At 44.1% G+C, this 12944-nt stretch overlaps 1 protein-coding gene across 1 annotated transcript in view; it reads right to left on the reverse strand.

Annotated features, from left to right (window-relative positions):
- Window positions 1–12944, reverse strand: part of LOC112573666 (receptor-type tyrosine-protein phosphatase T-like) — a 106175-nt gene that overhangs the window by 6791 nt on the left and 86440 nt on the right. The window contains exons 26-31 of the mRNA XM_025254235.1: window positions 8503–8628; window positions 7114–7262; window positions 4522–4657; window positions 1977–2126; window positions 858–957; window positions 233–306 (exon numbers count right to left, since the gene is read on the reverse strand). Of these exons, the coding sequence (XP_025110020.1) occupies window positions 233–306; window positions 858–957; window positions 1977–2126; window positions 4522–4657; window positions 7114–7262; window positions 8503–8628 (735 nt within the window). The remainder of the gene's footprint in view (window positions 1–232; window positions 307–857; window positions 958–1976; window positions 2127–4521; window positions 4658–7113; window positions 7263–8502; window positions 8629–12944) is intronic.

A 12944-nucleotide genomic window follows, 5' to 3' on the forward strand; every position in this document is an offset into this window, starting at 1 on the left:
TAGAATGAGGTATGTTCACACGATATATCTCATTCTTCTCCTATATTCTGGTATAGGAGTAGAATGGTGTTTGTCAATAGGATGGCAAAGAAGTAGGATGGTGTATGGAGTATGATAGGGTAGGTCTCTATGCTGTGTGAGTTTTCCGCTGCGTGCCGTGTGATAAATGGTTGTATGTACTGTGAAGGGGACCAGGGCACGGGGTGGACAAGGCAAATCATCAGGTACTCACGTTTAAAAAGACTGCATTGATATAGTCATTGGAACCATCTACAGGCGTCATCAAGTATGGCCGGCACCGATTGGCTGCAATTCAGGAGAGAAGTTGATCAGACCTGGGGTTAAATGTCAGACCTCTCGCCTTTCTCTCACATTTCCTTCACTCCCCACCCCTTCTCTCTCTCTCTCTTTCTCTCCACTATTAAACAATTAGCATAGTACTTACACGAAATTTTTCTACCTTTCAAGACCTTTTAACATTGTGACAAAGTGTTAAATATGTACAAATGTAAACTAAAGTATATATTCCTAAACGAACTAGACCCCTGTAATCAGACGAGCGAAGAACAAGAGCTTTGAAAAATCTTTGTCATACAAGATCAACAGATGGAAAACAATACCAATATTTAAAACAAATACAATATACGACTCTCATACTGTTAGGAAATCCTTATACCCCTCCAAATTTATACAATGACACGTTTCGGGTGCAGATGGTGCTTGGTTTAATGTCCAATGCAATATGATCAATGTTCAGTGTTTAATGTTCAATGTTCAATGCTGTGTGCTCAGTAAGGTTCAATGTTGTTGCACTGTACGCAAGCCGCGCATCATGTTCTTGCACACCGAGTTCATACCTGGCACGATGTTCTTGCACCTGTTCTTGAAAATGTTCTCCGGGCGCAGAGCAGTTGTGCTTTCATCCCGTTCTATTGTGGTGGACAACAGCTTCAAAATCTAGGCACACACGATATATGTATGTATACACACACTGTTTCTCTCTTTATATATGTATTTATTATAATGACGATCAAATTGCTTTGCGTTGATGAATCGAACTATGCTGTAAATGTATACTCAAGACTGTGGTGACGGTCAAAACGTGTGAAAATGATATTTAGTTACGATTGCAGTGCACAAGAGCTATTCAGAAGAAATAAATGATTCGTTTCTCACTTTATTACCACTTATTAGCACTATTTCGGTTATCGATGTTTATAAAAATCGAAAAATTCAGTGAAATCGACCCTTGTGTTCTTTCGTCGAGTAACCGCCAAATGTTCCCGCGACGGTTAGCAGACGAACTTGCGTGTGACGTAGGATCAAGACAGACAGATGTCAGTGATCATTGCTAGGATTTGAACTCGTGATCGTTGGTGTCTCGTTATTAAAAATTAAGATGGCTATGGATAATGTCCAACCATATCAGTCTGAATCCATCGCGTTAGCTCACACTGTCATCGACTGGACATCATCGGAGGACTATGCTACTTATTTCCTTATGCACACACACACCAGAATATTTTACATTGTATATGATAATTTACGTTTTAAAGTTAATTTTAAAAGTATAGTTTTGAAGTTATAGAAAACAGTCTATCTCACTTGGTAAGCACTCTTGGTCATGTGTCATAAGGTCACGTGACGGAGAGAGAGATTTTGTCAAAAAAAATGAAAGAGTCCCGTGTAATTTCTCTTATTAAACACAACATTCTACAAAAAGTTCAACTTTTTCTACATCAACAGACATGAAAATAGACGAGATTCAAATTGATCCTACTCTTTACAAGATTCTTAGCAGTTTGTTTTTTGTTTGTTTTTTTTTGTTTTTTTTTGCCTTTAAGCAGTAAGTTTCAAAACCTGATCCACTAGCTAACTCTCCGAGAAGCTAATTTTTGCGTCTAGCCGATATAAGCACGTGGCCGATCTTGCCATGATGTACCCTCGCCACGAACACGTACTACGACATCACGTACCTCAAACTGTTCCTCCAACTTCGTCTTGCCGATGTCTGGGTCAAAGAGACACAACTCATTGAAGAGTTCTGGGAAAGCGTGCGATGACACGGTGGTGTCGCCACAGATGAGTGCTTCCAGCAGGCTGTCATACACGAACACGTACTGCTCCTGGACAGGAGATGCCGGCACAGAGAAAGTTCAGGTAATGAGGATGACCAGGTACAAAGTACAGAGGATGCCATGTTCATTAGAGAATTCTAAAATTAGCTAAAGTTTGCTTGGTTATCTAACCAAGAACATACTGGCATTGAAATAAATATTATGTGTTCGTAAGAGGTAGAAGGTATGAAAAAAAAGAAGGGTGATCATGAAGTCAGCATGCTTTGGACACAAAGGGTGATAACTATATATATATCTTGCAGACTAGCGATGGGAGGTGAAGAGGGGTACATCAGTGCCAATATGCGATTAGCAGGTAAAGACAACGTAAAGATAAAGGGAGGTGCAGGTAAGCAGAATCTTTGCTATCGTCTGCTTTCTCCCACACACTCCGTTCTTATTTAGATGGCAGGAGCTGCTAATCTTTGCACCTTCACTGAGCCCCTACATGGCTGAAAAACAGCCACTTTTATCGATTAGTTTCTCCTTGACGACAGCAACCTAAGTCTCCGCAATCAGGATTAAGCACAGTTGGGTTTAGGGGAGTAGATTAGATTAGACAGACAGACAGATGACAGGAAGGAGGTAGGGAAGGGAGGAGGTATACTGAATCCACCCTTCACATTACCCTTTTAAATTAAGCTGCCTGGATTGACGTCATTAATGTGACATTGCCATGCAAAAAGTCTTTCCTGGACGAAAGCTCCTCTGTTGTTATTGAGTCCAGGAAGAAAAACAAGTTAAAAGAACGGCTAACGCTTCGTCTTGAAGAATGACTCCACGTCACGGACTGGTGCACGGAAGTCGTGTTGGACGCGTGGAAACAAAATCAGAGAGAAGGGTGGAAAACGGGTAGTAGAAGGAGCGAAGAGCTTTTGGTGCTCTAGAATAAGAGAGATAAGGAAAAGATCGAATCTGAGAGGCTGATCTCACACATCGATTATTTTATTTGTTAAAGAAAAAAACAAATGTTACGGTTGCAAGCTCCGTCAAACAACAGCATCCTCCATCCACAAACCGTCCACAAATGGACATCGTTGTGCACTAGGGAGATCCACGTGCCATCTAATTTTACTGTTCCTGTATGAAAAGTGTCAACTAAAAGTTCTAAAGGTGGCAAGGTTTCACAGCAGGAACGAGCAAATTTTGCTGCTGGCTTCAGGTGCCCCCCCCCCCACAAGCTACGTTTAACCCTAAAGTCTTTGGAGAGCATATTCAACAGACCAGAAGCTCTAGGACAGGGAGACTGCCCTTTGAAAAGACCGGCTGCAATCCTCCGGGTTCGCCTACTATTATGAGCGGCGAGGGGGATCGAAAAGCAAACTCGATTGAGCAGCCTTCAGCCAATAACATCCACAGCTACTTTGGATAAATTGATCGTAATCTATAAAGAGCAAAAGTAAAAGTGAGTGAAGGAGTGAGTGACACAAGCATTTGCACAACTCCAGGATGGTGGGTGCGTGGACATGGGAGAATACCCTCCAGCTGTCCACCAGGCTGAAACCTGCCATCGATCCAGCGTGTAAAACTTCACTTCAGCCTCTCCCACCAGACATTGTATGAGTTCCTGGACTTGGTCCACCTACATATCATACCACCATTACAATGTTTTTCGCTCCACGACACTCAGCCAATTTCCCGCACTATACAGTGCCTTCTACTGCGACATCAAATAAACAAGTCTTTTCTTCTTCTCTCTCTGTCTGTGACGTCCAACGACAAGGATTCAATGACTCAGTTTAGTCCGTAGTCTCTCTCTTTCCCTGTCTGGTTTTTGTCTTCCTCTCTTTCTCTCTTACATACATCTCTTTCTCCCCTCCTCCTCCTTGTCACCAAATCTTATTTTTTGCCCACAGCCCCTCCACAACACCCCGCTGAGTGAAGTATCTGCAAGGCTGAAGTATTTGTTCCTGTCTGCTCGTATCGTGCGAACCCTTTCCAGACTAGACCACATCGCAAATAGCCAGGAAGATGTCATCTCATGCAGACATCTTTTGGCTTAGACCAGTTTAGCAGCAGGGAACCGTTGAACAATGGTGCTCTTAGCTGCGACAACAATGAACCCCGGGAGTTGACATAACATCTCCGAAGTGAGGGGCGAGGTAAAAAGCGCAAGCATGAGGGCAAACCCTGTATCAGATTGGAGGCGTTGACAGCTATGTAAAGAGAGGTCAGATCTTCTGAGGCAAGACTACATAAGAAGATGGGAGAAAGGCTGTTAGCAGATGAAGGAAGACTAGCTAAAGGGAGTGAAGTAGTGCAAGTGCACAAAGCTGCCGACGTGAGACATAAAAATGCAAGTGTTTTAAGTCGAGAAGGATGTGCAAGGTCGCCTTTACTTGGCTGGTCACCAAGACACAACAAGAACAAGCGGGAAAATATAATTGAAGTAGCCACTACTCACAAAGCTTTGAACCATGTTGACACGCTGTTGCCGCATAAGTCTGACTGTATTGTAGACGTCCAGCACGCCTTCGGCACGTGCACGCTCCAGCTGTGTGTCCACGGCAATGTAGGTACCCGTCCGTCCGACACCAGCGCTGCAAAAGAGAATGCGGCCAGAGCACATAGTACATATCTGAAGAAAGCGAACTAATATAAATCCTCGTGTTTTCTTAACTTGGTGTGCATGCAGTCGCTACAAGAAAATAAGTCACACCCGAAGACTGTATCACAGTCCAACACTACTTACTAAAAAGATGGCAATACATTTTGAGATGGTCCTCTCCCTCTCTGTCTCTCTCTCTCTCACAACACACATATATTACTAGTACTATTGATGATGTTGCTATTATTGTATATCAGGAGTATTCAGGAATCGCTTGGGGGACTAAGTAAAACTTCATAGCCCAGATGCTGAGTGTACATCTCGTCTGCTTGTGGGGAGCTGTGTGCACCGGAAGAAGTGTGTGCCTGCCCATCCTAGCATCGGCAGACGAAGTGAGATAGCCAGTCCAGCCACGGAGGTCATTTCGACGATTCTTATGGAAACTACCAATGGTATGCGTGATGAGGTGATTCACCAAAGGATTACCTTCTGAGTGGAGAAGTCAGTGGCGGAAGAATACTCCGCCGTGCGCAAACACAGCGTAAGGGGAGATAACCCTCGCTCGATGAGGACATTAGAAAGTGTAAGTCAGTTCACAGTATTAAACATATAACCCACAGACCCAGTTCCGGTGGCTGATTATCCTATAGACTTTCTCCAGTCGGGAAGAAATTAAGACATTTGCGAACACTTATACACATGTGTGCGAGCGAACATTATTTAAAATCTTTTTGTTTAAAAATAGTTTATTCATTTGCAGAGGAGATATGTCACTGTTTATTTTCAAAATTGTTTACAGTGTACGCTTTGTTCTGGCTTATGCAGACAAGATTACAAAGAAAAGATGTATCTGTTTTTGGGTGCGAGCATAACAAACGGGAAGCCCCGCGCAGATGTTTCGTTGTTTATAGAGTGAAAGAGCTCGTGTATAGGTGCACGTCTTAGTTCTTGTATATCCCGTGTCTTTGACAGTATATCTTACATGACTGTACTATCACAAGTTAATGTTTCCTTTTCAAATCTCTACTCTAAGAAGATGCTAGTAATGATGAGTGTTATTGTTCACTTTCTTCTTGAAATGGACTCAGGCTTACTCAATAAAACATTCTCTGTTATGCGCTGCTGAATGGTTTTATAGTTTGTTCTTTGTGTGCAGTTAAATGTTCAGGTCTTTGCTCACTGCCCATAGTTTGATCATTCAGTGAAAGGTCATTCATTCAGGTCATTAAACTAAACCGAGTTGTCCGTAAGTTTGTACAGTTGCTTAGTTAGTAAGACTTACGATGCGTTCGTTATTATTTCTCTTCCTTAGAAGCGCAACCTTAACACACATCTCGTCTGAGTGGCGACCGCACTTACAGGGGACAGCACTCACAGTCTCGCTGTTGTTCTGTGTGGATCTCACATCGCTCTGAATATTTTTCTCGGTCCGCTGACCTCGTGACTGCTAGTTTTTCTCTCTCTAGCCTCTGTGAATGCGACACTGCGTGCTTGCTGCTTACTCGTTCCTTGGTAAGATTTATGTCCTCCGTACATGTGTAGTCTGGCGACAAGGATCTTTTCGTCCAGGAGTTACCTCCCATCACGCTCGGTCCAGGAGCTGGCATCTTGCCTACTGCGTCTGTCTGCCGTCCGTCCTCTGCAGCGGACCGGAAGCCAATGGAGACCGGAAGTGCCTCGCTCCCGACATAAGCTCGTGATGCCAGCATGCACGCAAGTGAGCAGGAATGCGAGAAGGGAAAGGAAGGTGAAGGATGAGGGGAAAAACCAAGCGCATGTACATGTCGGCGCAGACAAAATATGCAAAAACGTGACGAGGCGTGGAACGCGAGATGAATTTAGACCAGCAACCGTTGGTCATGTGTGGGCTGTCCGTTTCTTCACATACACTGCAGTCTCTTTTAATTTGATGGTCGGGGGAATCTCAGTGACCTACAAGTGTAAAACACACTAGCCATCATCTTTCTTCCTCCATTCTCTAAAACCCACCTACCCTTCCACACACACTCGCTGAATCTTTAACAGCCTACCTTGTTTGTGAGTGGATACAGCTTTTACGACCACGCTGAATTTTATTTTTCACTTATAATTTTTTATAACAAAATTATGTGTGGTGTTAACAGTGAGGAACGAGCTGTGCTGGAAAGTGTAACGAAAAAAGGTGAATGAAACAGCACTAACATAGCCCGGGTGTGTGCTAAATAGATACTAAAATGAAACCAAAAAAACCTATACAGAAGAAAATGTAGATTGTAGACAATACTGGTATGGCCAACCTGATCATACTTTTTTTTTAAAACATAATTGATAAAAATTCCAGCAATAACCTGTGACTGTGAAACAATTTCCTACGGACAAATCACCACGCACCGTTTATTGCTAATGTTCTCATCAAAAGTGTTTCAAAGTTCCTATTTATAAATTCTCTAGACACATCTTTGTATCTACCTGCAGTGGACTATGACGGGACCTGCGTCGAGGTTGTCGTAGGCACGGATTTTCTGCCGAAACAACAGCAGCGAGTGCCCAAACCTAGGCACACCATGATCTGGCCAGGTGGTGAAGTGGAACTGCTTCAGGTACTTTGATTGTCCTCCCTGCACATCAGGTATCCAATGAATGTGAAACGCATGGATTATTTCATACGCAAGACCCTGAAATTGCTTGAATAGTTTTTTTTATAGACATTTGTTTTTGGAATGCCAACATGCTAACCTCGGAATAATTTGAATCGTTACTCACCAATACCTTATCGTCATTATCACGAAAGATTCCTAGCACTGTTTCTTCGACATCACCAATGATGAAGATTATGTTAGCACAACATATAAAGATAGAAATTCCTAACAAGTAAACACAATGTGTAGCCATGTCAAAGAAGATTTTGATCGTCAGAATTTATTTCTCAAATATCCTCTCAATGCGGGTCAATCTTCAGAGTATTGATTCATTTTATGAGAGCGAATCCTTAGAGATAAAATTATTTCAAACCCTATCTTTGGTGAACAGAAATAAGCTGTTACTCGTGACTTTTTAAAGCAAATTAATCATCGGCTCCAACAAAATAATAAAAAAAGCGTTATTCTTATAGGGCTAAATACAAAAAAATCGTTCATAACATAAAATCTCTCTTAGCAAAAAAGTCATCAGGTATCATTAATTCTCTTTAATCAACTAAATCCTGAGACAGCATTAACCTCTCAAGATATCTCTTTAGGTAGTGAATCATTCCTGCTTCTTGAAGCCATTTTGGGAGCGGCAGAAACACCATTTAATTTCCGGTGAAGAAATGCCTGGTGATAATGACCTCTTGTTGAGGCTGGGCAAATGATGAGGTTTGGCTGTTCTGGAGTAGAGTTGTCACGTTTAGTGTTCCGGTCAGTGGCTGGTCGTGTAAACTGTCCCTTCCTTCTTATTTTACCGTACTCACGAGTCCAACCCGTACAGTCCCAGCATTCCTATGGTACAGTTTCATCCAAAGCATTTAGCGATGGTGAATTTTCCACTTTGTTGTTGTGTCAGTTCGTTGTTTATATACCATCTTTCACATATGCGCTTCCCCGATGATACAAAAGATACACACACACACACAAGCAAGGGTAGCTTCACATTTGTGAAAGTATATCAGCAGGTATTGCACACTTGCACAGCAGCTCAATTGACCCTTTACCCACAGTTGGAAGCAGAAACACATCATCAGTCTCTCAGGTGTTGCTGTTCATGCTGTATTACACCAACACTCTCCCCAGAGAGTTAAGATTGCATCTTAGGAAGTGTCAACAATCTGTCATCTAGATAGAAATGTCCAGGCTGATGAAAGGAAGAGCCAATACTGACCTTAGTGAGCAGAAACGTTCTGATGGTGAAGTCCGGTAGCTCGTCAGTGTCGAGGAGCTGCACGCTGATTGGTCCGTACTGTCGACATCCCTCTTCTTCATCCGGCCAGTACTGCTCGCACTTTTTCTGCCATGCAATTAAAGGGAAAGCCCAAGTTAAGTCACCTGATATACTGCTGTATAGGAAACTGTGGCAGTCGCACAGTTTTGTAATGGGAAATATCGCAAACTAGCTGGTTTTTTTTATATTTTAGTTTAATGAGAACGGAAAGCGTGGGTGAATAGGCGAGTGTTTTGCTTATGAGCGAGTGGGTTGGAGCGTCTCATGGCGTCCGCCTTTTCTTTGATGTAATGGCCTCAATGCCCCTGTGGGACCCCGGGGTATGTTTGCCTAGCAAGCATTGTAAGAATAGGGTCCCTGCCATCCAGCCAGGCATGTTGTAAGAGGCGACTAAGGTGGACACCTCACCTAGAGGTAAAATAGTTGTGGTAGGCTAACAACCCCACCATGTAAAAAAAATCCTGTTACAGAAAACTAAAACCAGAGAACTCGTCACAGATGGCGAAGGTAATGAAGCACACCAGAAGACTGGACTAATGACGGACGACAGCCAAACCCGAAAGGGAGCTGGCGCCCCGACAGCGGATTTACTGAAGCCGAGGCAAAAGTTGAGGTGGGGTGCTGGAACGTCCAGACCTTGTACCAGACTGGCAGGATGCTCCAATTAGTCAAAGGAGTTTGACAACTACAACTTGGACATCCTGGAGTCAGTGAGGTCAGATGGACCGGCACGGAAAGAGGAGACTAGCGTCAGGACATACCATCTTGTTCTCAGGAAGATCAGACGCTCAGCACTCTGAAGAGTAGCTCTACTCCTCAACAAGAAAACGGAAAAGGCACTGCTGGAATGGAAGCCTTATGGACCCAGGCTTTTGAGAGCAAGATTCCATTCCAAGTACACCAGCTGACAGTGGCTAGCCTGCTATGCACCAACAAATGACTCTGAGGCAGAAGACAAGGATGCTTTTTTTTTTACGATCAGCTCCAGGCAGCCTCAGAAAGCGTTCCAGCCCACGACATGTTGCTCATCATCGGCGATCTCAATGCCAAGGTGGGAAGTGACAACACCTGCAGGGAGCATGTCATGGGCAAACATGGAATCGGAACCATCAATGACAACGGAGAGAGACTGGCAGACTTTTGTGAAGAAAACAACCTACTGATTGGAGGCACACTCTTCCCCACACAAAGACATCCACAAGGCAACATGGACATCACCAGATGGGATCACAAAGAACCAGATAGACCATGTCATCATCAAACCGAAAATGGAGGAGCTCACTTCAAGATGTTAGAGCCTACAGAGGAGCAGACATTGCCAGTGACCACACTCTTGTGATAGCCACAGTTTCTCTGAAGCTGCGTCGATCACGAGGAAAACAGGCACGTCAGCAGAGAGTGGACTCCGGCAAACTGAAAAATCCAGCCACCGAAAGGGCCTTTGCTATGGAAGTAAAAAGAACAGGTTCCAGGCACTAGGAGACCAACAAGAGATGACCTTAGACGACTTCAATCGAGTCTTACAGGAATTCAGGAGAGAAATACTGGCTTCCAACGGAAAAAGAAAGAACAGTGGATCAGAGAAGAGACATGGAAGAAGATAGAAAGAGAAAGTCAGCCAAACAAAGAATCAACAGCACCAGATCTGAACGCCTGAAGGAACAACTCAGACAAAGATATACAAAACTAAACAAAGAGGTAAAGAGGATGGCAAGAACCGACAAAAGAGGCCATATAGAGAAACTGGCAGATGAAGCAGAAAATGCAGCAAGTAAAAATGACCTGAAGACACTGTACAAGATAAACAAACAGCTAAACAACGGGTTTAAGAACAGTGATGTGCCAGTGAAAGACGTGAATGGGAATGTCGTCGAGGGAGAGGCAGGAAAACTACAGCGCTGGAGGGAACATTTTGAGTCGGTTCTGAACAGACCAGATCCCCCTCAGCTTGCAGACATCCAGCCAGCAGCTATAGACCTTGACATCTGCACAGACCCCCACCAAGCCTGGAAGAAGTGACAGCAGCAGTCAAGACAATGAAGAGCGGCAAAGCACCAGGGGCAGATGGAATAACAGCAGAGATGTTGAAAGCAGACGTGAATGTGACAGCTCCCAAGCTGACTGAAATCTTCAGGCAATTTGGGAATCAGGCAGGTCCCTGTTGCGTGGAAGACAGGGCTCATCTTCAAGTTACCCAAGAAAGGAGATCTTGGAGACTGCAATAATTGGAGGGGCATAACACTTCTTTCCCTCACCAGCAAGGTCTTCAGCAAGATTGTTTTGTCAAGACTGACGGCAACTCTTGAGAAAGACCTCCGACCACAGCAAGCAGGATTTCGCCCTGAGCGATCCTGCTCCGAACACATCTTCATTCTGCGACAGATTCTGGAGCAGAGCAACGAATGGAACACACCGCTGTACATCAATTTCATCGACCTGGAGAAGGCTTTTGACAGCATCCACCGCGAGTCCTTATGGAAGATCCTGAGGCATTACGGAGTCCCTGCAAAACTTGTTCAGGTCATTGCAATGCTGTACAGCGATTTCAAATCCCAGGTTGTCTGTGACACGGAGCTCACAGACCCCTTCAACGTCAGTACCGGGTGAAGCAGGGCTGCATTCTGTCGCCGTTCCTCTTCATCTTGGCCATGGACTGGATCATGAAGACTTCCACCGACAGTGAGAGGAGAGGGATCAGATGGACCATGACTATGACAGCAACAACAGCACTGGAAGACTTAGACTTTGCTGATGACATTGCTCTGCTGTCACACCGCCACCAAGACATGCAGGAAAAAACAAAGGCCTTCTCAGAAACAGCTGGAAACCTTGGCTTGAAGGTCAGCACAAAGAAAACGAAAAGTATGAGAGTGAACGCCAGAGTCCAAGACAGCATCAAACTAAATGGAGAAGAGATTGAGGAAGTTGACAGTTTCTCCTATCTTGGGTCCAAAATGTCAGACACCGGGGATGCGGAGGTGGAGATTCGAGCCCGACTGGCGAAAGCCAGCCAGGCTTCGCCTCACTCAGGAGCACATGGAAGGCAAAAAACATCAGCCAGAAGATCAAGCTGAGAATCTTCAAGTCAAATGTGATCAGCACCCTCCTTTACGGATCAGAATCTTGGAAGATGACCAAAACCATCAGTAACAAGCTTGACGTCTTCCAAAACAGATGCCTCAGGCGCATACTTAACATCTTTTGGCCAAACACCATCACCAACGAAGAACTCCACCGAAGAAGTGAAACCGAATCCATCACCACGCAGTTCAACGAAGGCGTTTGGCGATGGATTGGACATGTGCTCCGCCAGCAGACAGCAGACCTTTCCAGAGTCGCCCTACGATGGACTCCAGACGGCCGAAGAAAACGAGGCCGCCCAAAGGAAACTTGGAGAAGAACAGTGGAAAGGGAGATGAAGGGAAAGGGCTGGACATGGGGTCACCTAGAGCGGGTTTCAGCCGATCGACATCGGTGGCGGACTCTGGTTGAGGCCTTATGTGCAACCTGATGCACAAAGAGGAATAGATAGATAGATGGCCTCAATGAGGGGCTCCACTCCTATAAATGTTGAAGATTAGGAGTGCCACAGGAGAGAGATTTTTGTTGCTATTTGAGCGTGTCCTTGACTGTGACACCTGACCGTTTTCTCCAGCGCTGAAGACCTGACCAGACTGACTAAAGGTGTACAATTTTCATGTTAAACCTGTTGAGTTTTTTATTTTTATTTTTGTTTTACTCTGTTTTCTGTGTTCGGTGTGGGCTGGCACGTAAATCTAACTTCTAGAGGAGCGGCAACAGTGAAACACTATTGTTTCTGACGGCAGAAGCGGATTTGTCAGATGAACTTTCAAAGACTCTGACTTCAGAGAGAAGGAGTAGGATTACTGTTCGAAGTTTACACGTATAGTTAAGCTAATCATTGTGGCTGTTGTTGTTTTTTGTTTTTTGTTTTTTTTGTTTTTTGTTTGTTTGTTGTTTTTGTTGTTGTTGTTGTTGTTTGTTTGTTTTTTTTTTGTTCTAACAGTATTTCATTTTTGTTAATTAATGTTTTTGTTGGTGTTTTAATCTAGTGTACATGGCTGTAAGGGACAAGGAGAAACATGCACTTCAATGGCATTTTTACTACTATTGCACTCAAGTAATGGCGATTCGAAATACTTAGACGATGCCTTTAGCTAGGGAATTCTTGTTGATAACCTGTACTCTTTAAGTTTACCGCCGCCGGTATAGGCGTCTGCAAATTCATCGTTTGTTCTTTTCTTCCGGACTGGGCCAGCCCTTTCGGCGCGCCCTCCAGGGTGATGCAGTGCAAACCCCAGAAAACCGGAACTACAGCGTTTGAAACGCTGCTTAAGTGAAGTGAGATTACTTCATGTCGT

The sequence above is a fragment of the Pomacea canaliculata genome, linkage group LG10, assembly GCF_003073045.1.
Source record: "Pomacea canaliculata isolate SZHN2017 linkage group LG10, ASM307304v1, whole genome shotgun sequence".
NCBI classification, from domain to species: Eukaryota; Metazoa; Mollusca; class Gastropoda; order Architaenioglossa; family Ampullariidae; genus Pomacea; species Pomacea canaliculata.